The sequence below is a fragment of the Trachypithecus francoisi genome, unplaced genomic scaffold, assembly GCF_009764315.1.
Source record: "Trachypithecus francoisi isolate TF-2019V2 unplaced genomic scaffold, Tfra_2.0 Lachesis_group3, whole genome shotgun sequence".
In the NCBI taxonomy this organism is placed as follows: Eukaryota; Metazoa; Chordata; class Mammalia; order Primates; family Cercopithecidae; genus Trachypithecus; species Trachypithecus francoisi.
In genome coordinates, this window is record NW_022681468.1 from 87288342 (window position 1) to 87311811 (window position 23470).

Consider the following 23470-nt stretch of genomic DNA (forward strand, 5'->3'; position numbering starts at 1 on the left):
AAAACACCCGCCCCTGTTGCTTGTCACACCTGGGACTGATGTGTCAGCAAGCTTCTGGCTCACCTGTGGCCCACAGGGAAGAAGACATGGCGAAGGCTGCCCATGGCTGCTTGCTGAAAGGACACTTGGACAAGGATCACAAGTCAGTGGCACGGACAGCCTGCAACATGGCAGGCCGTTTACTGGAACGTGAGCAGGGCCCCCTCCTGGGTCTCTGCTTGTTGTGTTACCCTTTAGGAACATCCTTAGATTTTACCTCGCCTTATCAACAGAGGGACAGTCAACGGATGCCTCATTTTAACTTGACTTCTCAAGAAGAAAGCTGGAGGAAGCACACACTACAAAAGAAAGTGTTGCTGTGCACTTGTCTTGAGAAGATGCTGAAGCCTTCTTCACGGTTAGAACTATAAGTATGCTGCATGTTTAGCAGGAGACATACATTTGGGAAATAGAGAAAAGGAAAAAGATCACAGTGAAGTTCTATCTTCAAAATATGACTTTGAAGAAATCCTGACACTTTCTACAGATTTGCAGAGAAAGATGGTTTGTGTTTGGGCTAGAAGTGGCATTTGGCAAACCTTGCCTTTGCCCCAAATCACCTATAGTTGATCTTCCACAAAAAAAGTCAACAGATGTCATCCAGCAGTCATTAAGACCTAATCACATTTTCTTTTTCTTCTTGTTTTTTTTTTTTTTTTTTGAGACAGTCTCACTCTGTCGCCCAGGCTGGAGTGCAATGGTGCAATCTCTGTGCACTGCAAGCTGTGAGGGTTGCTTCCGTTCGATGGGAGAGCTGGAGTTTTAGTCACTTGTTTTGGGGCTGGTGACACACCTCTGACCTCCACAGAGTGTCCAGGTGGCTCCTGGTTTCACCCCGAGGGGGCATTGAAGGCAGAGCTTTGCATGCCAGCTGGGGAGGGGAGGGAGAGGCACTTTGGTCCTGGCTGGGAACCAGGTATATTCATGCTGATCTTCCCAGAACCTAGCGCCAGACAAACAGGAAGACTCAGTGCGTTTTTGTTGAGTGACCCACAGAATAAGTGACCCCAGGATGCCTGCTGTCCAGAGACATTGGGGAAGGTGAACCTGGAAAATGACTTTCTCTTTGTGATGGGTAGGAAGTGGGATCTGGGATCCCCTTGTGCTGTCCTGGAGCTGAGTGAGAAGGAAGGGAGTGACTGGAACCCAGAGGAAGGGACAGAGAGGCTGCTGGGCGAATCAGCCTCTGCGACTGCACTGTCTGCCTGCACCTCATCTCCACAGAGAAGCCCCCGTGCCTGGTCAATCATCTGTTGTACAGCGTTCAGTTCCATTGGCCTGACAGCACCTCACTTGCCATTGGAGACTTACAATGAGAAGGTCTGTTAGCAGAGAGAGGGCTGCCCCTGTGACCACACCAGAGAGAGAGCCCCAAACTGTGCTGCAGGCCCCAGGCTATCACAGCTTCCCTCAGAACTGTATGCCAGTGATGTGGGGTTTTTCCCAGAGCCCAGCAAGGGCCAGGGGCCGGGTTGCTCAGGCTCTTCCTTCCTGCCGAGGAACGCTCTTATGACTTCTGGCTCTATGCTTTCCCACATCTCCCAGCTGATTAGTGGGACGTCATCCACTTGGGCTTGGAAGGGCAGAGTGTGCCTCCTCCTCTGACTGGAAGTGTGGTCTGGTGGGCACAACAGTTGGAAGGGGCTGGATGTTGTTAGAACAGAAAGTGAGTTCGGGGCCCCTTAGCACAAGCAGGGCTCAGCCTGGCAGGTGGGGCAGAACATCCCTGGGAGCTTTGGGCTGCGCGGGATCTACATACCACTGTATTTTATAATAGGATGCTTAACAGATTATGAAATATTGTTTGCTGCATCTTAGACCAGGTAAAAGCTTTCTAGTTCAGGCAGTAATATATGGGGACATTGCAAAATGCCATCAGCAGGTATTAGGAACAAAATATCTCATTTTATAGTTTTATTTTCTGTGAAAGTATCTATCAGCAGCCATTATAAATTATCCAGGACTTGGTGCTGAGGATTTTTTAAGTGTCTGACGTGAAATTGATTTTGAGCCCTTTGCCGTGTTTCTAAGGCGTCTGGTCTGCTGGTGTTTTATAGACAAATTACATCGGGATGGGACAGGCTGGGATGCCTCTCTTCTGGCATTTTGTCCTGTACACCAAGGATGCCTTGGAGATCATCCCCAGTCCTAAATGTGAGCTATGTATGCAGGTGCTCAACTCTCCTGGGTCAGGATGATGTGAAGAGGCCGAGGCTCAGGGAGGAGGAAGGGAAATCTTATCCCTTTGCCCTTGGGTACCTTTACTCCCTGCCTGTTCAGCCTTAGGTAGCTCTGTTCCAGCTTCCAGCACGACCCTGGTCACCAGCCTTGGGTCACCTTGGGGCCCCTCCCCCTCCTCTTGTATCCTCACCTTCCTCTAGCTGCCTCCTCCATGCAGCCTGCTCTGTTTGGAACTCACATCATACTCTGATAGGTGGGATCCCCTGAATGTAGTGCAGACTCCTCAAGAGCACAGCCCTGCTGCCCATCCTTATCCCGCCCATCTCAGGCCCCAGAGCCAGGCTGAACCCCAGCTTTGAGCATTATACAATCAGGTGGAGCTGCCATGGTAAGACCAAAGGAAACATTCCCACTCAGGGCCCATGAAGTCTTTACCCCAAGATCCTTTTAAAATGAAAAAGCTTTTCTAACTTGAAAAGAATGTGTACCCAGGATGATAAGAGCAGGTGTGCTCCAGGCACTGGTCTGAGGGCTTTCTGTGTGTTCGTATATTAACCCTGTGGCAACCCATGACTGTCCCCACTGTGTGGGTGGACACCACCCTGAGGCCATGGATGTTCACTGCCAGCTCTAAGTCACACAGCTGGTGAGCACGGGGCTGGGCTTTATTGCAGGTGGCCTGGTGCCTTGATCCTTGGTCTTAAATATCAGTGATACAGCCTTGTGAACGTTTTTCCTTGATCATGAAAACAAATCATGCTGATTGAAAGACAATTGATGACATCCTGAAAGTAATTGTAAAATTTTAAATTAGCAATAATGTCACTACCCAGGAATTTGATGCTACTACTATTTTGCTGTATTCCTTTCTAGATTTTTCTTTGTGCATGTTTTGGTACCATGTTGCTGGTGGCTGCCAAATTTTCCAATATATGGCTTATCATATTATGTCCTTGCTGTAAAGCAAATTCCAATGTCGATTAACCAAACACTTTCTTCATTCATTGCTTTCCCATGTATGTATTTCCTTTTTCTTCAGGACAAGGGTCACCAAATAATTTATTGGCAACTTCACAAGACTGGCTTCCTTCCTTCCCTCCCTCCCTTCCTTCTTCTCTCTTTTTTTTTTTCTTTTGACGGGGTCTTGCTGTGTTGCCCAGACTGGAGTGCAGTGGCACAATCATGGCTCACTGCAGCCTTGACTTCCCAGGCTCAAGCAATCCTTTCACCTCAGCCTCCTGAGTAGCTGGGACTACAGGCATGTGCCACCATGCCCAGCTATATTTTTTTTTTGTAGAGGTGGGGTTTCACCACGTTGCCCAGGCTAGTCTTTCAGGCGATCTTCCTACCTCGACTTCCCAAAGTGCTGGGATTACAGATGTGAGCACTTTCTTTCTTTTAGTATAGCGACTTCAAAATCTATCAGAGTGGTGTTATTTCTTCCTCTGTATATACAAACAAGTTCTCATCTTTCAAATGTAGTCACTTTGAAGTGAAAATGTCCCCAGGAACTTACCATCTAAAATATCTATGACACAGATATTCATGCACAAGGAAGCCTGTAGCACCTGCAAAGAGGCTACATGAAATCAAGAAATCATTTCTAATATAAACAGTAATTGCATTTCTTCTGGTAGGTGAAATGGCTCCAGCAACAGGAAGTGAAACGAAGGGTGAAGAGACAGGTGCGAAGTGACCCACAGGCCCTTTACTTCAACGACCCCATTTGGTCCAACATGTGGTACCTGGTAAGTAGGACAGGACCTCTCTCTGCCCCAGGACACTTGCCCTGCCAGGTCTCTGAAATGGGTTAATTTCCCCCCAATGAAGCTAAATTCAAACATCTCCAGACAGACACACTTCACCTTGAGGGTGTAAAGCCCCTATGTCAAGGCTGTGCAGCACCAGCTTTCGTGTGGATTTTTTCTGAAACTATGCACACAGCCTGGGGTGGGGGCTCTTTGAGAAGGGAAGCAATTTGATGCAGGCTGTGTGACTAAATGGCAAAGCCAAGCCCCTGGACAGAGCTCCTGTTGGGAGGCGATGCCCTGGGAAAGTGATAGATTGCAGGTGCAGAAAAAGCAAGGGAGCGCTCTGCATGAGTCTCGACCTGACTGGGAAAGAGCATCTCTGCTACATAAGCAGGGATAGATGTTCCCTCCTTATTTACTTGCAAGCCTAAGCGTCTTCCTGTGGGATGTGCACCGAGTGTCAATTCTGCATCTGGAATGTCCATGGCGGGGGGACTTTGTGTCTTCTGTGCTTACAGCATTGTGGCGACAAGAACAGTCGCTGCCGGTCAGAAATGAATGTCCAGGCAGCGTGGAAGAGGGGCTACACAGGAAAAAATGTGGTGGTCACCATCCTCGATGATGGCATAGAGAGGAATCACCCTGACCTGGCCCCAAATTATGTAAGTCAATCCTCGGAACTGACATGCAAATATACTCAACTGTGCTAGTCATTAAGTAAATGCAAGTTTAAAAACAGTAAGGTCCCGTTCTCCTCCAACTCCCATTAAGTTAGGCAGTAAAGAAAACTATGCTGGAGAGAATTAGGAAAATGAATATTCTACTACTTGCTACTTTCAGGGGCAAGGGTTTTGCAGAGGGATTCATCCACATGCTTGCAGAGTCACATATACTTTTAGGAATGGAGCCTAAAGAACTAAGAAATGCATGGAGGGGGATCATCAGCATACAGATAGTAGCAACACGAACAGTGACAGGGTGACAGCGTGAAAACATGGTCTCTAGGCCCAGAGTACCTGGGTTCCTATCCTGGGTCTGCAAATGATTAGCTCTGAGATCTTGAACAAGTTAATTCTCTGTGCCTCAGTGTCACCATCTGTAAAATGGGTTCATAAGAGAACTGGTCTCTCATGGAGTTATTGTAAGGACTAAATTAGTTAAATGTAAGGAAGCAAGCTTGGCATATAGTAAATATGATGAACGCTTGAAATCCTCTAAGGGACCTGGGTGCCTACCAGTGATTAAGTAAACCATATTGTATCCATCTGACAGATCATTATGCAGCCCTTAGAAATGAATTTTGCAGACTATGTCAATAACACTGGAAAGCTTTCATCATGTATTTTAAAAGGAGGATGTAAAATTATGTGAATACTATTATTACAGTTATATAAACAAAAGCATACCTATTGAAAATATAAAATTAAGGAAATTCTGACACACATGGCAACATGGATAAACCTTGGACGTTATGCAAAGTGAAATAAACCAGTCACAAAAGGACAAATACTGCGTGATTCCACTGACATGAGTGACTCAGAGTAGCCAAAATCTTAGACAAAAAAGGTGGAATGGGGTTTGCCAGGGCCTGGGAGAGAGGAATGGTGAGTTAGTTTTTAGTGGATATGGGGTTTTGCAGGTTGGAGAGAGTTCTGGAGATGGGTGGCAGTGATGGTCACACAACACTGTGAATGCACTTAATGCCACCGAACCATACACTCGAGAATGGTTAAGGTGATATATTTCCTGTCACGTATATTTTACCACGATAAAAACATATAGGAGATTATAGCTATACTAAGAGGAATCCCACATGTGGTTTCTCTGTTTGCCAATAGAACATAAAATCCATTTAAACAGAGCTGTCATATGCCGCACCATTTCTCCTCACTCACCAAGATTCCATTTCTTAGGATTCCTACGCCAGCTATGATGTCAACGGCAATGATTATGACCCATCTCCACGATATGATGCCAGCAATGAAAATAAGTATGTCACCACCTTGCCTCCTCTCCCCGGCTTCTCTTCCCCTCCCTGCAGCATCGCTATTGAATGTGTGTGTGAGGGAGCTGGAGAGGCGGTGACTGCCGGTGTATCTTCCCTGCCTGGGCGCTAGGCAGGCTTATCCAGGAGTCACAGCCCATGCCAGGCACAGCCCTTCAGACATGGCCAGCTTCTGTGGAGTTAGCCTGTTCCTCTGAGGTGTCACCATTGGCGGGCAGCTAGAAATGTGTCCAACTTTCTTGGAATATTTTAAAAGAAGCCCTTAAGTCTAACAGTCTCCATGACCTGGTGTGTGAAGACAGCAGTTTGGTCTATTTGAGCACATAGGTCACATGCCTGAGCTTTTGTGACTGTGACCTTAGGAATGAGGTAGAAGGGGCATGAGTGATGCTGGATAGACCCAGGTTCAGATCCCAGCTCTCCCACTTACTGGCTGCGTACATGCTGGGTGAGCTGGTTGAAAATTCATGTCTTGGTGTCTTAGAGGCTTGTCCAGGCCAATGACGTCCCCTACGTCACAGGGTCACAGGAGGGGTCAGTGAGATGATGCGTGAAGAACGCACCCAGCAGATTCTCCAGAAATGGCGGGTGTTTTTGTGTCACTGTCACTTTGCAAGTGGAGGCAGTGGGGTGACAGAGCCCAGGTGACTTTGCAGTGTAAATGGCTGCCCTGGGCTTGGTCCTGGGAGTTCATTTGCTGTCTCTTTCCTTTCTCCGTCAGCATGCCCCATACCCTGAGCTCTTATCGTTCCTCCAAAAATATTTAGAGGAAAATAATAAAAGCCTTCTTCCTCCCCATTGTTGACAAGATGCTTGCTGAGGGGGCGTCCCCGATTATAGTCTTTTAGTTTGTGGTTGCTTTGATTCTGAGATTCACAAACGGATGCACAGGCAGTGCTGTGCAGGAAGCCTCAGCCACTGGAGTTCCACACAGCAGGCTGCAGAGCTCCCGGGAGCCTGCAGCGGCCCAGTCTCATGCACGTCCCAAGGTGCCCTTCCTGTTGCCAGTGAGGACGCCTGGGGCAAAGGACGAATGATCCACATACCATGCAGTGACCCTTGAAGGGTAGGATTCAGCCCCATCCTGAGCCATCCATCGAGCTCTGTGACCCCGGAAATAGCCCTGGCCTTGAAGCTGTGTAGCTTCCAGGGAAGGACAGATGACTCTCTTCCAAAGGGCTGCTGCCTGGGGCGATTTTTAAAGGCGGCTTTAAATTTGAATCAATGATTTCCATCCTCTGTGGACTCTTCTCAAAGATGTGCTATTTCAAGTTGCTCCTATTTTGGACCCCGCTGGAGGAATTGACCCGATGTGGCACATCAGAGAATGGGGTCATTACTGAGGAAAGCAATTTGTTTTTCTGGTCATTTCTTCATAGTCCCCCAGCTGCTGAGTGTTTAATTTAGAGCATTCTTCCTCAGCTCCAGCTTAAATGGCCTTAGAAGCACAGGAAGGGCTGCCTCAGGGTGAGCATGGTGTTATAGGCGCATAGGGGATGAGGCAGGTGACATCAGCACCAGTCCGTTCTTTCATCCTGCTGGGCAGCAGGTGTCCATGCTGCCAACCACAGGAGACATGGGGCCGAGGTGCCGCAGCATCCACCCTACACAGCAGTGGCCATGTGCCAACTACCCATGCTGGGAGGAGGAAGGTATAGGGCCACGGGCACTGGGGCAGGCACCTTCCTCCAACATGGGGGTCAGGGGAGGCATCCTGGAAGAGGTTACCTTGAATGAGCACTTGCCACATTCAGGATGCCAGGAAGGGCTGTACCCAGGCTTCTCCCAGAAGCCTGTGCCTTCTCCCAGAGTGGGGTTGGTGGTGAGAGGGGCTGCAGGAAATGGGCTTTAATGACATTTCTGGGCTTCGGACAACTGACTCTCTTGTTACATTGAACTGAGCCATACACTGAATTCGCTGAAAGTTTCTGGGCTGCGTCCTCACTTGGTTTTCTCCCTTGTTTCAGACACGGTACTCGTTGTGCGGGAGAAGTTGCTGCTTCAGCAAACAACTCTTACTGCATCGTGGGCATAGCATACAATGCCAAAATAGGAGGTAAGGCTGGGCGCAGCAGCCTGTGAGCTAAGGGGCCTGGGGCAGGGGCAGCTGGAGAGCTCCCTGTCCGCTGGTCTCAGCAGCCTCCTGTCCTTTGGCCTTGGCCATGTCAGCAGGCCCCTGGGCCAGAAGCAGCAGTGCCATCTGTATCATGGCCCAGGTAACTGGCCCACAGGGACTGGGGCCTCAAAACAGAGGAACTACTTACTGTTTTGCCTGAAAAGCCATTGCAGTTCCCATCGGAAAGGTACTCTCTCTCCTCTGGTCCTGCTGGCCTGGCCGCTGACTCCTAGAAGGCTGCATTGATTCCCCGCTGCCAATTGCCTTCAGTGGCTCCCTGTCACTTCCCAGACAGAGTCACAGCTTTTACCTGGGACCAGAGCCTTCCCTGGGTTCCGACTCCCACTCAAGCTTGCTGGACCACTTCTCCTGCCCCTGCCCTGGCCTTAGAGGACATTTGTCATAGTGTCCCTTAGACACATCTGGTCTTCCCGATTTATGCCTGGGCTTGAACCATTCCCATCCCTGCCTCCCCCTGCCTCTCCACTTGGCTCCGTCCACCTGTGCCTTACGGCAGTTCATGCCTGCTCTGTTCTGTGAAGTGCTCCCTGGATCCAACTCTCCCCCATCTCATTCACCAGGGAGTCAGCTCTTCTTGGTCCCTTTATAGAGCAGCAGCTGCCCCTGACCCTGCATGCATCTGGCCTTGCCATTTAGCTTCTCACACTGGTCAATCAAGCTGCCCTTGCTAGGATGAGGCTTTGGAGGAAAGTGTTGAATGTCTTTCTGCTCCCCATGGGAGCCCAGCAGTGTGACAGCTCAGTCACCAAGTGCTCTGAAGGCCCCTCTAGGTGCATGTCAGTGACCCGGGAACTGAGCAAGTGGGGGCAGCAGAGAGGAGTGCCAGAGAGCCTCCAGGGACCGCGGCTTCACCCAGGAGACCTGTCTGCCTCTCAGTTCGAAGGTGCTCCTGCTCACTCAGGTGACTGCAGTGGGAAGCCACCTTCCCGGGCACTGCCGTTCCTGCCACTGAGCCTTGGTGAGGGTGGCTGCAGCCCCTTTGGCTGCGCTTATGAGCAGTACCAGGCAGGGAGGTTGGGCCAAGGTTCCCTGGATCACTAGTCCTTGGGGGAATTTCTTGTGTTTCAAAAAGAGGGTCCTTAGCTTTTACTCAATTTAGGACTCTCTGCCTGTCTTTTCCCATGGAAATCTTGAAAGTGGCTTGGATTTTCATTTTATAACAGAATTAACCCCCAAGGGCGTGTTCTGCGAACAAATCAGGAGACTGTCAAGTGGCCTTACTGCTTTGTGGATAGTTCTTGCACACTGAGATATATAAGTTCTCCCTGGAGCCTTTGATGATGGGTGCAGAGCCCTGAGATGTCTCTCCAGGAGCTGTAGAATCGGGCCAACCTGGGTGCCAGTTCCATTCCCACCACTCACTGACTGTGTGTCCTTGGACAACTTACATAACCTCTCTGAGCCAAGGTTTCTTTACCTGTGGGGTGAAATGACCATGAGGCAGCTGCCTCCCCAGGTTTGTTATGAGGATGAAGTCAGATACCGTGTGTGAAACCACCAGCTTGGGCTAAGTCCGCAGGGGGTAACTGAACTCCTCCTTCCCTCTTGCTGAGACTCTCAGTGGGAGAATAAAAACCATTTGTGTCTCTTTGAGTGAGGGGTGGACCCCACCTTTAGGGTTGCTTGAGCCTTGCTCCCCCAAGTCCCTAGACTTTGAGCATGGCATCCTCTGGGAGCCGTTAGAAACGCAGAATCCCCACCCCAGGCCTACTGAGTCAGGGTCTGCATTATAACAAGATCGCAGGGGATTTGTCTCCAAGTGACCATTTGAGAAGCACTGGTTTAGAGCACTCCCTGGGATCACACAGGTAGGTAACACTTATGTCATGGATTGTGGGGAGGAGTCAGTGGAAGTAACATGCATAAAGATCCTCCCAGATAAGGTGCACAGTAAATACAGCGTTATCATTAGATAGTTCTACACTCATTGCCAAACTGTTTCCCTACGTTCCCCAAGTCCTACAAGTGAAGGTGCTCCCTCCAGATTTGGAGAATGTAGGGATAGAATTTGGCATGTGTTTAAAACAACAATAATAGCAATGCACTGTGGGTTTATAATGTAGGAAGTTATATATATACCACAGCAGAAATGGCAACAGTGATGGTGAGGGGAACACTCTCTTAGATTTATACATTATACAGAAAGTAGTATACTATTCATTCCACATAGACTGGGATAAGTTAGGGTACGCATTAGAGTCTCCTGAGTGACAACTAAAATTAAAGACATGAAAAGGAAGAGCTCTGTGGTCAGCTCCAGGGACATCCCAGAGAAATTCCCTGTTGTGTGCCAGCACACTCAGAGAGGGAGGCTGTGTTAGGGCACCCCACCCAGAGGTGGGCTCTGAGGGAGAACCAGGAGGAAGCGGGGTGGCTGCCTGTGTGGAGGGGCTAAAGCTGTTTGCAGCAGCTTTGGAGCCAGTGGCTATCACCAGATCCTTGGGTCAAGGCCAGCCTCAACCCCACACCTACCTTGCAGAGGGGTGTGAGCTCCACCTCATGTCCTCAATCTTTATGTGGCATGCTGACCCCAGCCCCATGCCGCAGACCTAATTGTCTCCTCAGCACTCTCACGGGTAGTCAAGTCCTCTCATGTCAGGCTCAAACCATACCCTCATGCTCTGCCCTCACAGAATGCCTGCTCTGCCGCTCCTGGGCTCCCATCTGCCCCTTTAAACTTCAGTACGTGGTCCTGTGCCATCTTCCTTGTTGGTTCCCTCCAAAGACATGCTGAGCTCCTAGAGGCCCAGAACTGTGGCCATCATCTCTTTCTTCTCTGTCAATGGCATACCCAGTATAACACATGCAGCGTGTGCTCAACCATATTCAATGCATTAATTTAAAAATATCCCTGTTACACACATCCTAACTCATCCCAGGCTATCTGGAATTAATAGTGTACTTTCTATATAATGTATGAATCTAAGGTTGTTTCCATCCACACTCACTGTCATTGTTTGTGCTGTTGTTTTTATATATTTTACTTCCCATATTATAAACCCACAGTGCATTTCTGTTCTTCTTGTTTTAAACACGTGGTTGACCGCAAACTGCTTATGAAAAGAAATACGCTTACTTACATGTGTAGCATTCCACTGGTCTTCCTTCCTTTTTCTAGCTTCAGATTTCCATCTTTCCATTTATCTTCAGCCTGTCTCCAGGCTCTTTGGTATTTATTGAGGCTATCTCTCATCTCTTTTGGTATTTGTTGAGGTTCAGGTATGCTGGTGAAAAATTCTCTCAAATATTATCTGAAAGTGGCTTCTCTTCATTTTTCTTAAAAGAAATTATGCTGAACATAACCTTCTAACTTTTTTTTTTGTCTTTCAACACTCTAAAGATGTTATTCTATTGTCTTCTGTTATCCATTGTTTTGGATGATGAGTCAATTGTTAATTGTCATCCTTGTTGTTGTTCCCTTTTAAGTAATATGATTTGTTCCTATGACTTCTTTTTTTTTTTTTTTTTTTTGAGAGATGGGGTCTTGCTCTGTCACCCAGGTTGGATTGCAGTGGCACAATCATAGCTCACTGCAGCCTTAAACTCCTGGCCTCAAGTGATCCTTCCAAATGAGCCTCCCAAGTATCTGAGACTACAGGTGAACACAACCCTTCCCAGCTAATCAAAACAAAACAAAACAAAAAACAACTTTTTTCCTTATAGGATGAGATACTGCTATGTTGCCCAGGCTGGTCTCAAACTCCTGGCCTCAAGTGATCCTCCCACCTCAGCCTCCCAAAGTGCTGGGATTACAGGCATGAGCCACCATGGCCCGTCCCTATAGCTGCTTTCATAGTTTTATTTTTTTAAATATCTGTGCTTTGCCTGTGGCTCTAACATTCTTTTGTGTAGTTTTCTTCATATTAATTCCAGCTTGAGTTTTCTGTGCTTCTTAGTGGATTATTCTTTTTAAAGAAAATTTGGGGGAAAAATGTCAATATTTCTTCAAAATTTTTAGTTCTATTTTCTTTCTACTCTCTGTGGGCACAGTTATAGTTGTTAGATTGCTTAATACACCTCACAGTTTACTGAGGTACTGTTCATTTTTTTTAACCCTTTTTTCTCTGTTTCAAATGGGATGATTTTTATTGAACTTCAAGTTAACTAATCCTTCCTTTTTTTGTTGTGTTCAGTCTGGTCTTTAAAAAGTTTTCAGGGCTGGGCATGGTGGCTCACACCTGTAATCTCAGCATTTTGGGTGGCTGAGGTGGGTGGATCACCTGAGGTCAGGAGTTCGAGACCAGCCTGGTCAACATGATGAAACCCCATTTCTACTGAAAATACAGAAATCAGTCAGTCAGGTATGGTGGCATGCGCCTATAATCCCAGCTACTCGGGAGGCTGAGGCAGGAGAATTGGTTTAAACCTGGGAGGTGGAGGTTGCATTGAGCTGAGATCATACTACTGCGTTCTAGCCTGGGTGACAGAGCAAGACTCCATCTCAAAAAAAAAAATTCAGATGTTTACTTTTCTGTCTTATGATTTCCATTTGACTCTTTTTTTTTTTTTTACTGTTTCCAAATCCCTCCTGTGTCTCCATCTCTTCCCTCATTATATCTATCTTTTATTTTAGACTCTTTAACATGTTTATAAGAAATACTTTAAAGTCTTTTGCACTTAATTCCAATATCTAGGTCATTTTAGGAGTATGTTTATAATGACTGATTTTTCTCTTTACAGTGGGTCATATATTTCTCTTTCTTTGCATATGTCTAGTAATTTTTATTGTGTGGTAGATACTGTTACATCTAGAGACTCTGAATTCTGTTGTCTTTGAATACCATTAAGTTTCGTTCTAGCAGTTGGTTAAATGTGAGCTTGTGGAGACCTGATTATTCTTTCTTTTAATGGTTATCTTTCTGATTTGCTCATAGCCTTAGGGAAAGTCCTTTAGCCCCAGGATCTAGTCTGTTCTCCTAGACTATGACCCTTTTGGTATTTCAATGGAAAGCCTGAAATGTTTAAACCCAGACCTCTAACTTAGCAAGTCTCAAACTCTAAATGGACTGCCCTGTAGTGAGCAGCAGCTGAAATATCTGCTCAGCTCATCCAGCCTCTCAGCTGTTGTTTTCCTACTGGACTTCTTAGAGGGTGGCCCATGTATAGTTCAGGGTTCAGCCAAGTGATTGTGAGGAGTTTATATGTTCTCTTCTGTAGTTCTCTCCTTTCTGAGATTTCTCCTCTCGATTTCTGGCTGCTCTGACAGTCCCAAACTCTATCCCCTGACTCCTCTGGAGAATAAGATAACACTTTACTGTGCTTTAGTATTTGAGTTCTAGCCTCTCTGCACCAAAAGAAATGGAAATTTCTCTCAAGAGGAAAAGTCATGTCAACTTGGATCATACCCAGTATGGTTTGTCAAGAATTGAATCCCCTGCCTACCCTCTGCCTTTTTCTGGTCGTTCTTCAGTGCTCTTAAAAAGTTAATTTTTTCTAAGTAACTATTTTGTTCAGAGTTTATAATTGTTATCTTTAATAAGAAGAGTTAGTCTGATATATGCAACTCTGTCATTGTTGAACTTAAAACTTGTGGTTTATAGTTCTTTATCAATTAGATTGTATATTAGTTATCTGTCGCTGCATGGCAGTCATTCTAAAAATGTAGCTGCTTAAAACAACAAACACTTGTTTTCCAGCACAGATAGTGGCTTTGCTGAATGTTTCTGGTTCAGGGTCACTCATGAAGTACCAGTCAAGCTGTTGGCTGTGATTGTAGTCTGAAGACTTGACTGAGTCTGGAGGATTCACTTCCAAGATGAGTTACTTACGGGGCTGTTGGCTGGAGTCCCTGATTCCCCACCATGTGTACCTTTCCAGAGGGTTGCTTGAGTGTCCCCATAACGTGGTAACTAGCTTCCCTCATAACGAGTGATTCAGGAGAAAAAACAAAACCAGATCAGCAGTGTCTTTTATGACCTCATCTCAGAAGTCACGCACCATCTCTTCAGCCATTCTCTGTGTATTAGAAATGGATCACTAAGTTTAGCATACACCCAAGGGGAGAGAAATTTGGTTGCACCTTTTGAATAGAAAGGTGTCAAAAAACCTGTAGACATAGTTTAACCAGTTTTCTTTGTAAAACTGTGTATTCCTTATAAATGTTGTCACATAAAAATAATTAAATCAAATGAAAGAAACAGAGGAACTGTCCAAATTATATTAAGAAATAGCCAGGCATGGTGGCTCATGCCTGTAATCCCAGCACTTTGAGAGGTGGAGGTGGGCAGATCACCTGAGGTCAGGAGTTCCAGACCAGCCTGCCAACATGGTGAACCCGTCTCCACTAAAAATACAAAAATTAGCTGGGTGTGGTGGTGGGGACCTATAATCCCAGATACTTGGGAGGCTGAGGCAGGAGAATTGCTTGAACCTGTAAGGTGGAGATTTTGGTGAGCCAAGGTTATGTCATTGCACTCCAGCCTAGGCAACAGAGTGAGACTCTGTCTCAAAAAAAAAAAAAAGAAAAAGAAAAGAATACACTCCTTCAGCCCCCAGTTTCCCTAGTCATGTTGCCTTCAGGTGCATTAGCACCTACCTTGGGGAGAAATGTTACATTCTCAGGAATCCACAGAGGCACGTGTCATCTTCATTGTTTCCACAGAGGGGTAGTGGTGTACCCCTGTGTGTTCACTGGTCCCTGATGTCTTTCATTTTAGAGATACTTTAATTTTTTATTAAGTTGTCAAGCTGTACAGTGATGGTTTGTGCCCCCCTTTCATATATAATTTTTTAATCAAAATCTGTTTAAAGTTTTTATGGGCTGGGCATAGTGGTTCACACTTGTAATCCCAGCACTTTGGGGATCAAGGCGGGAAGACCTCTTGAGCCCAGAAATTTGAGACCAACCGGGTCAACATGGTGTGATAACTCTGTCTCTACAAAAAATTTGAAACATTTAGCTGGGCAAGGTGGCACGTGCCTGTAGTCCCAGCTACTTGGGAGGCTGAGGTGAGAGGACTGCATAAGCCTAGGAGGTCGAGACCGCAGTGAGCCATGATTGCATCATTGCACTCCAGCCTGGGTGACAGAGTGAGACCCTGTCTCAAAAAAAACAAAGTTTTTATGATGTCAAATTTGTTCATCTTCCTTCATGATTCTTGAGTTTGGGATCTTGCCCAAGATAGTAAACCTATTCTGTATTTCCTCTAAAAACTTACAGTTTTAGGACAGTAGTTTCTCTTAAAACTTTTGTGGTTTTCTCTTTTCTGTTTAACTTTTTTTTTCTTTTTTTTTTTTTTTTGAGACAGAGTCTCACTCCGTCACCCAGGCTAGAGTGCAGCAGCCCGATCTCTGCTCACTGCAACCTCCGCCTCCTGGGTTCAAGTGATTCTCCTGCCTCAGCCTCCCAAGTACCTGGGATTACAGGTGCCGGCCACCATGCCTGGCTAATTTTTTTGTATTTTTTATGTAAAGATGGTGTTTCACTATGTTGGCCAGGCTGATCTCGGACTCCTGACCTCAGGTGATCCACCTACCTCAGCTGCCCAAAGTGCTGAGATTACAGGTGTGAGCCACTACACCTGGCCTTTCGGTTTAGCTTTTTGATCCATATGGAATTTATTTCTGTGAGCAGTGTGAAGGAGAGATCCCCGCAAATCAATATTTGGTGATTGCCACATGTGGCCCTCATCACACCCTAGACCCATATGGACACTGGGTCTGCCCTTACGTTTCATTAGTCAGTTCCTTCATAAGCCCTAACAATACCACACTTTAAATTATTACAGTTTAGGAGAGTTTTGGGGTTTTGTTTTTGTTTTTTGGAAACTGATAGGGCAAATTTTCTCTTATGGTTCCTTTTCAAAAATTATTTTGCTATTCTTGCACATTTTCTCTTTCAGATGAACTTGAGAATCTGCTTGTCAAGTTACATTTAAAAAAAAAACAAAAAAAAAAACCCTGTTGGGATTTTGATTGGGAGTGCTTGGAAATTATAGATTAATTGGGGGAGAATGACATCTTTACAATATTGAGTCTTCCCACCCAGGAGCATGGTATGTTTTTATTTCTTCAGGTCTTCTTTTACATTGTTTTTTAAAGTTTTATCACTTCCTCCATATCGATTTTATAAATTTCTTATTAGATATAGATCTAGGTTTTTAAAAAAAATTATATTTCTAATTGGTCATTATTGAAATGGATATAGGAAAGCTATTGATTTTTGTATGTTGGGTTTTGTTTCTGGTCACCTTATTGATCTCTATGGGTGCTGTTGTTTTCCCTTGGATTCTCTTGGCTTTTCTGGATGTATGTAATAGCTCTCTGTAAATATAATGGTGGTTTTCTCTCTTTAATATTAATAACTCTCATTTCTTTGCTTGCCTATTTGAATATGTAGGAGTTCCTGATGAATATTGAATAGTGTTGGTTATAGGTTCTTCTTGATTTCTGACTTAATACAGGAATACTTCTAGTTTTATGCCATTTGTCAGTGTCTTCCCTGTAGTTACCCTTTATCAAGTTGAGAAAATTTTATTATATTCCTAGATTTCTAAGAGATTTGATCAGGAATGAATGTTGAATTCTTAAAAGTATCTATTGAGATTATTATATTTTTTCAATTTTATTGTTTAATCTGTGTAGTGTAATAAGTTACATTAACAGATTTCCTAAACTGGGCTAGGCACGGTGGCTCACGCCTATAATCCCAGCCCTTTGGAAGGCCAAAGTGGGTGGATCGCCTGATGTCGGGAGCTCGAGACCAGCCTGGCCAAAATGTTGAAACCCCATTTCTACTAAATATACAAAAATTAGCCAGACATAGTGGCAGGCCCCTGTAATCCCAGCTACTCAGGAGGCTGAGGCAGGAGAATCGCTTGAACCTGGGAGATGAAGGCTGTAGTGAGCTGAGATGGCGCCACTGCAATCCAGCCTGGGTGACAGAGTAAGACTTTGTCAAAAAAAAAAAAAAATTCCTAAATTGGAAATTTTTTATTTCATTCTTGAAATAAGTTCCATTTGATCATGAATATTGTTTTTTTAATACATCTGCAATCAACTGTTGGTATCTTCTGTGTGGTTTTACATCTTTATTTATAAAATGGATAGAATTACAGTTTCTGTTTTGTGATGTTTCTCTCTAGCTTGTTTATCAGAGTTATGCCAGTCTCCTAGAATGAGTTAGGAAATTTTCTTTTACTGTGCTCTGAAACAGTTAATATATTGTGGATAGTGCCTGATTTCTGAAGTGTTGGTAGAGCTGATTAACTAGTCTGGATGTGGTGACTTTCAAAAGCACTAAACCTATTCAGGTTTTCTGTTTCTTCTTGAGGAAGTTTTTGTAATTAAATCTTCCTAGAAAATCATCAATTTTTCAAGATTTTCAAATATATAATGTAAATTTAATATCATTCTCATAATTTAAAAATATATCTCCATTTTTATAGTTATAATTGTTTCTAATCTTATTTGTGATGTCTCCTCTTTTTTCCCTTGGTTGATGAAAAATTTCTATTTTTAATAAAATAGGTTTCTTCACCTCGGTGTCATACAATATACCCATGTAATAAATTTTCACATATACCCCCGAATCCAAAGTAAAAGTTAAAATTATAAAAAATAGTATAAGTAAAAATAAAAAAACAGGCTTTTGCAGAGAACTAGGTTTTTAAAAAAAAAAATCGAGTTCCTTTATTTCCTACCTCATAAATGACTGCTTTTTCTTATTTATTAATTCCTTCAGCTTTTAAATTTGTTGTGTTCTAACTCCTTGAATGGAATGTGTATTTAGTTCTTTATTTTCAGGATTTTATGTGTTCTAATAAATAAAAATTCATATGTTCTCCTTTCATCACCTATTACTAGTTTAATTATATAGTGCTTTTATTGCTATATATTTCCAAATAATTGTACGTTTCAGCTTAGATTTTTCTCTTTAACCCAGGAGTTATTTAGAAGAGATTTATAAAATTTTTCAACTGCATAGATTTCTGATGCTCCTTTTGTTGTTAATTTTTAACTTTATTACACTGGGATCAGAGAATGTTCTGTATAATTTCTGTCTTTTGGATTTATGGAGAATATCTTTGTGTCCTGATACATGTTCAGTTTTTGTAAATATGCCAGTGGATGTTTGCATTAGTCTGTTTTCACACTGCTGATAAAGACATACCCAAGACTGGGAACAAAAAGAGGTTTAATTGCACTTATAGTTCCACATGGCTGGTGAGGCCTCAGAATCATGGCGGGAGGTGAAAGCCACTTCTTAACATGGTGGCGGCAAGAGAAAAATGAGGAAGAAGCAAAAGCAGAAACCCCTGATAAACCCATCAGATCTCATAAGACTTATTCACTATCACGAGAATAGCAAGGGATATGTAGTAGCTTTTCCAGGCACATGGTACAAGCTGCTAGTGGATCTACCCTTCTGGGGTCTGGAGGATGGTGGCCCTCTTCTCACAGCTCCACTAGGCAGTACCTCAGTAGGGACTCTTTGTGGGGGTTCTGACCCCACAGTTCCCTTCTGCACTGCCCTAGCAGAAGTTCTTCATGAGGGCCTCACCCCGGCAGCGAACTTTTGCCTGAGCATCCAGGTGTTTCCCTACAGCTTCTGAAATCTCGGTGGAGGTTCTCAAACCTCGATTCTTGACTTCTGTGCACCTGCAGGCTCAACACACATGTGGAAGTTGCCAAAGCTTGGGGCTCCCACCTTCTGAAGCCACAGCCCGAGCTGTACATTGGCTCCTTTCAGCCACGGCTGGCGTGGCTGGGACACAGCGCACCAAGTCCTTAGGCTGCATATAGTACAGGGACCCTGGGCCTGGCCCATGAAACTACTTTTTTCCTCCTGGGCCTCTGGGCCTCTGATGGGAGGGGCTGCTGTGAAGGTCTCTGACATGGCCTGGAGACATTTTCCCATGGTCTTGGGGATTAATGTTAGGTTTCTTGTTACTTATGCAGATTTCTGCAGCTGGCTTGAGTTTCTCCTCAGAAAATGGGTTTTTCTTTTCTACTGCGTCATCAGGCTGCAAATTTTCTGAACTTTTATGCTCTGCTTCCCTTTTAAAACAGAATGCTTTTAACAGCACCCAAGTCACCTTGTAAATGCTTTGCTACTTAGAAATTTCTTCTGCCAGATACTGTAAGTCATCTTTCTCAAGTTCAAAGTTCCACAGATCTCTGGGGCAGGGGCAAAATGCTGCCGGTCTCTTTGCTAAAACATAACAAGAGTCACCTTTGCTCCAGTTCCCAACGAGTTCCTCATCTCCATCTGAGACCACCTGACCATGGACCTTATTGTTCATATCACTCTCAGCATTTTTGTCAAAGCCATTCAACAAATCTCTAGGAGGTTCCAAACTTTCCCACATTTTCCTGTCTTCTTCTGAGCCCTCCAAACTGTTTCAGCCTCTGCCTGTTACCCAGTTCCAAAGTTGCTTCCACATTTTTGGGTATCTTTTCAGCAACGCCCCACTCTATGGGTACCAATTTACTGTATTAGTCCATTTGCATGCTGCTGATAAAGACATTTCCGAGACTAGGAAGAAAAAGACATTTAATTGGACTTACATTTCCACATGGCTGGGGAGGCCTCAGAATCATGGTGGGAGGCGAAAGACACTTCTTATATGGTGGTGGCAAGAGAAAAATAGGAGGAAGCAAAAGCAGAAACCCCTGATAAACCCATCAGAATCTTGTGAGACTTATTCACGATCACGAAAATAGCACAGGACAGACTGGCCCCCATGATTCAATTACCTCCCCCTGAGTCCCTCCCACAACCTGTGGGAATTCTGGGAGATTTAATTTTAGTTGAGATTTGGGTGGGGACACAGCCGAACTATATCAGTGTTTGAAGAGTATTTTTATTCTATGCTCATTGAGTAAAAAAATCTGTATCAGATTAGGGATTGCAACTGGTAGCTCATAAGCTGCCTTTGGCCTGCAGACATGTTTTGTTTGACTCACACAAGTATATTTTTGAAAACTTGAGCAAACATTTACAAATCACAGTATTTTATGTAAAAATATGGATTTGGGGCTTTCTGTGAAAGCTTAGCAGCTTTGGCTATGCTGAGCCCTCATTCCTTAATGGCAACAGTTGGCTGCGATTGCTCCTAACTCAAAGGGCAGTCCACCCATCCCCAGGTGGCCTTCACAGACCCGGCTGCTTTAGCCATTTACCCTGCCTGCCTGATACCTTTTGGCATCAGCCTCTGTCACCTGTGTGTTCTATCAAGTTCATTCAAAAGTTCTGGAGTCTTTCTTTTTGTCTACCTGATCTATTTCTGAGAAGGGATGCTGGTTTCCATGATGATTATGGATGTGTCAGTTTCTTTCCATTTTTGCTGTACACATTTTATAGCTATGTTACAAGGTACATTACAAGGTATAATGAATCTTCATCACTATAAAATCCTCTCTGTCTCGTTTTTGCCTTTAATTGTACCTTGGCTGATGTAACACCTGTACTTTGATTGATAAAAGTAGCACACTTGCTAAATTATGTTATCCTTTTTCTCATATATTCTTTATTTCTAATGTTGGTTTTATAAGCAGCATGTATCTGGATTTATATTTTTAACACAATTGAAGAGTCTCTTTAAAGAAGGACTTTGTTATATTCATACATGTGCTGATTTCATATATCTTTGGATTTATTTCTATTATTGTATTTTGTTTTTATCTATTTATCCATCCATCCATCCATCCATCCGTCTACCAATCCATCTTTACCTTCCTTTTGCTGGTTAGAAGTAGTTTCTTCTCTTTTCTTTCATTCTAATGGGTTGAAATTTTTACATTCTAAATCTGTTATTCTGTTACTCTTTAAGCATAGTTATTGGAATTTATATTTCTCTACAGTGTTTAGCACTAATCAATACTTAACTCTTTCACCTGAGCAACATAAGAAACTTACCATAGCTCCATTCCTCTGCCATCTTCTCTCCGTCATCACCTCCTTGAATTGGGATCATTCAAAATTTTAACTCCATATTATTTTTAACAACTTTACATTATGCATCAACAATTATGTGAGCTTAAGTATAAAATCTAACTAATTTCTTTGGTCACCATCGTTTCTTTTTTCTTACATCTTTTTGTTATGTGAATTTTTTATTTTACTAGATTTTCTCATCTATTAAATTAGTCATTCTCTTAAAAGATATTTTGAGTGCTTGCTATATGTATGAATGGTTATATAGATAGTAAATTTTCTGAGTCCTTGAAGTCTAAAAATGTCATTATTTTCTCCGTACAAATTTGGCTAGGTTTTGACTTTAAGTTCAAAATAATTTTCACTCATAATTTTAAAAATCTTACCCCATGGTCTCTGGAATTCAGTGTTGCTGATAAGGGGTGTCTGTCTGTCTCAGGTAAATTTTTTTGCTGTGAAGTCTACTTTATCTGATATTAATATAGCTACTCCTACTTTCCTTTGATTAATGGTTGTATGGTATATATTTTTCCATCTTTTTGCTTTCAGCCTGCCTATATTGTTATATTTGAATTGAGTCTCCTGTAGATAGCATATATTTGGGCCATGTTTTTATTTATTTATTTTTCTTTTATAAAAATTTTGTTAGAGAGTACAATATAGTAGAAATTGCCTCTTTTTTTTCTTTTGTTGATAAACAGTATTTTACATATTTGTGAGGTACATGTGAATGTTTTCTACATGCATAGAATGTAGAATGATCAAGATGTTTGGGGTATCCGTCATCTTGGGTATTTATCATGTCAATGTGTTGGTAACATTTCAAGTCCTCTCTTCTACATTGAAATATGTATTGTTGCTAACTATAGCCCCCTAGTCTGCTGTCAAACATTAGCAATGTTTTTAGATTCACTTGCCAATCTCTTTTAATTACTGTATTTAGATAGTTCATATTTAATGTAATTATTGATACATTAGGGATTAAGTCTGCCATTTTACCTTCTCTTTTTTTTCCTCTGTATTTAGTTTCTCTATTTTTTTTCCACCTTCCTGTGGGTTACTTGAACATTTTTTAGAATTTCACTTTGTGTATAATGTTTCTGAGTATATCTTCCTGTATAGCTTTTTTAGTGGCTTCCCTTGGTATTATACACACGTAACTTATCACAATCAATTTTATGGATGTTGTCACTTTACCAGCGTGAGTGAGGTATAGAAGCCTTACCTTCCTTTATATCCCATTATTCTCTCCCATTTATGTTTGTAATATACATACATCTCAAACATACATTCATTTAGAACCACATCAGACAGTGTTGTAATTTTTGCTTCAACCATCAAATGTAATTTAGAAAACTTGAAAGTAAACTTGGTGAATCCGTAGGTTTATATCTCTTGCCAAATTTGGAGAGCATTTAGCCATTATTTCTTTGAGAACTTTTCCAGCCCCCACTTCTTTTTCCTCTCCTTCTTCTTCTTCTTCTTTTATTTATTTATTTTTTTGAGATGGGTCTCGTTCTGTTGCTCAGGCTAGAGTGCAGAGGGGCGATCATAGCGAACTGTAACCTCGAACTCCTGGGCACAGGCAATCCTCCTGCCTTGGCCTCCCAAAGTGCTGGGATTACAGGTGTGAGCCACCATGCCTGGCCCTTTTCCCTCTCCTCTTGTCCACTCTAGTGACATGAAGTTTAGATCTTTGTTATAGTCTCGCAAGTCCCTAATACTCTGTTCATATTTAAAAAATTTTTTTCTTTATGTTGTTCAGATTAGGTAATTCTATGTGTATATTTTTTAATTTCTAATTCGCTCTTTCTTCTGTCCTGTGGGTTCTATTATTGAGCCCATCCACTGAACTTTTTGATTATTGTATTTTCAGTTCTAATAATTCTACTTGGTTCCTCTTTGTATCTTCTGTTTCTTTGCTGAAACTTTCGGTTTCTTTATTGAGACTTTCTATTTTTTCATTTGTTTTAGGCATATTTGTAATTGCTCACCTAGGTGTTTTTATCATGGCCTCTTTAAAATCTTTATTAATATACAACTAATATATCCTTAAAAATTAAAAATAATTTTAAAAGGTAAACCTAAGAAAAGGAAGAAAATGAATAAAACGTTTGTCAGATGGTTCCAGCATCCCTGTTTCCTCCATGTTGGCATCAGTGATTGTCTTTCTTTATGCATTTGAGATCTTCCTAGTTGTTCTTGGAATGACATGTGATATTCCTTTGAAACCTGTACATTTTCTCATTATGTTATGAGGCTATACCTGATTTCAGCCTTCTGTTTCAGCTGGCTCTCTCTGGCACTGTTGCTGCAGAGGACAAGGGGTACCATTTCATTATTGCCAGATGTAGGTATGTCCAGGGCCCCCATTCACCCTCCACTGATACCCAAGGGTGGGAAGGCTCCTCATCAGTGCTGAGTAGGGGCGGGGGTTCCTACTCCCCATGTGCCTCCCATGACCCCACAGTGCAGGTCCC

At 43.3% G+C, this 23470-nt stretch overlaps 1 protein-coding gene across 3 annotated transcripts in view; it reads left to right on the forward strand.

Moving 5' to 3' along the window:
• PCSK6 (proprotein convertase subtilisin/kexin type 6) overlaps positions 1–23470 on the forward strand; it is a 187647-nt gene that overhangs the window by 55889 nt on the left and 108288 nt on the right. For all 3 annotated transcript variants that reach the window (XM_033188812.1, XM_033188813.1, XM_033188814.1), the window contains exons 3-6: positions 3858–3968; positions 4490–4633; positions 5885–5961; positions 7944–8032. In XM_033188812.1, the coding sequence (XP_033044703.1) occupies positions 3858–3968; positions 4490–4633; positions 5885–5961; positions 7944–8032 (421 nt within the window). The remainder of the gene's footprint in view (positions 1–3857; positions 3969–4489; positions 4634–5884; positions 5962–7943; positions 8033–23470) is intronic.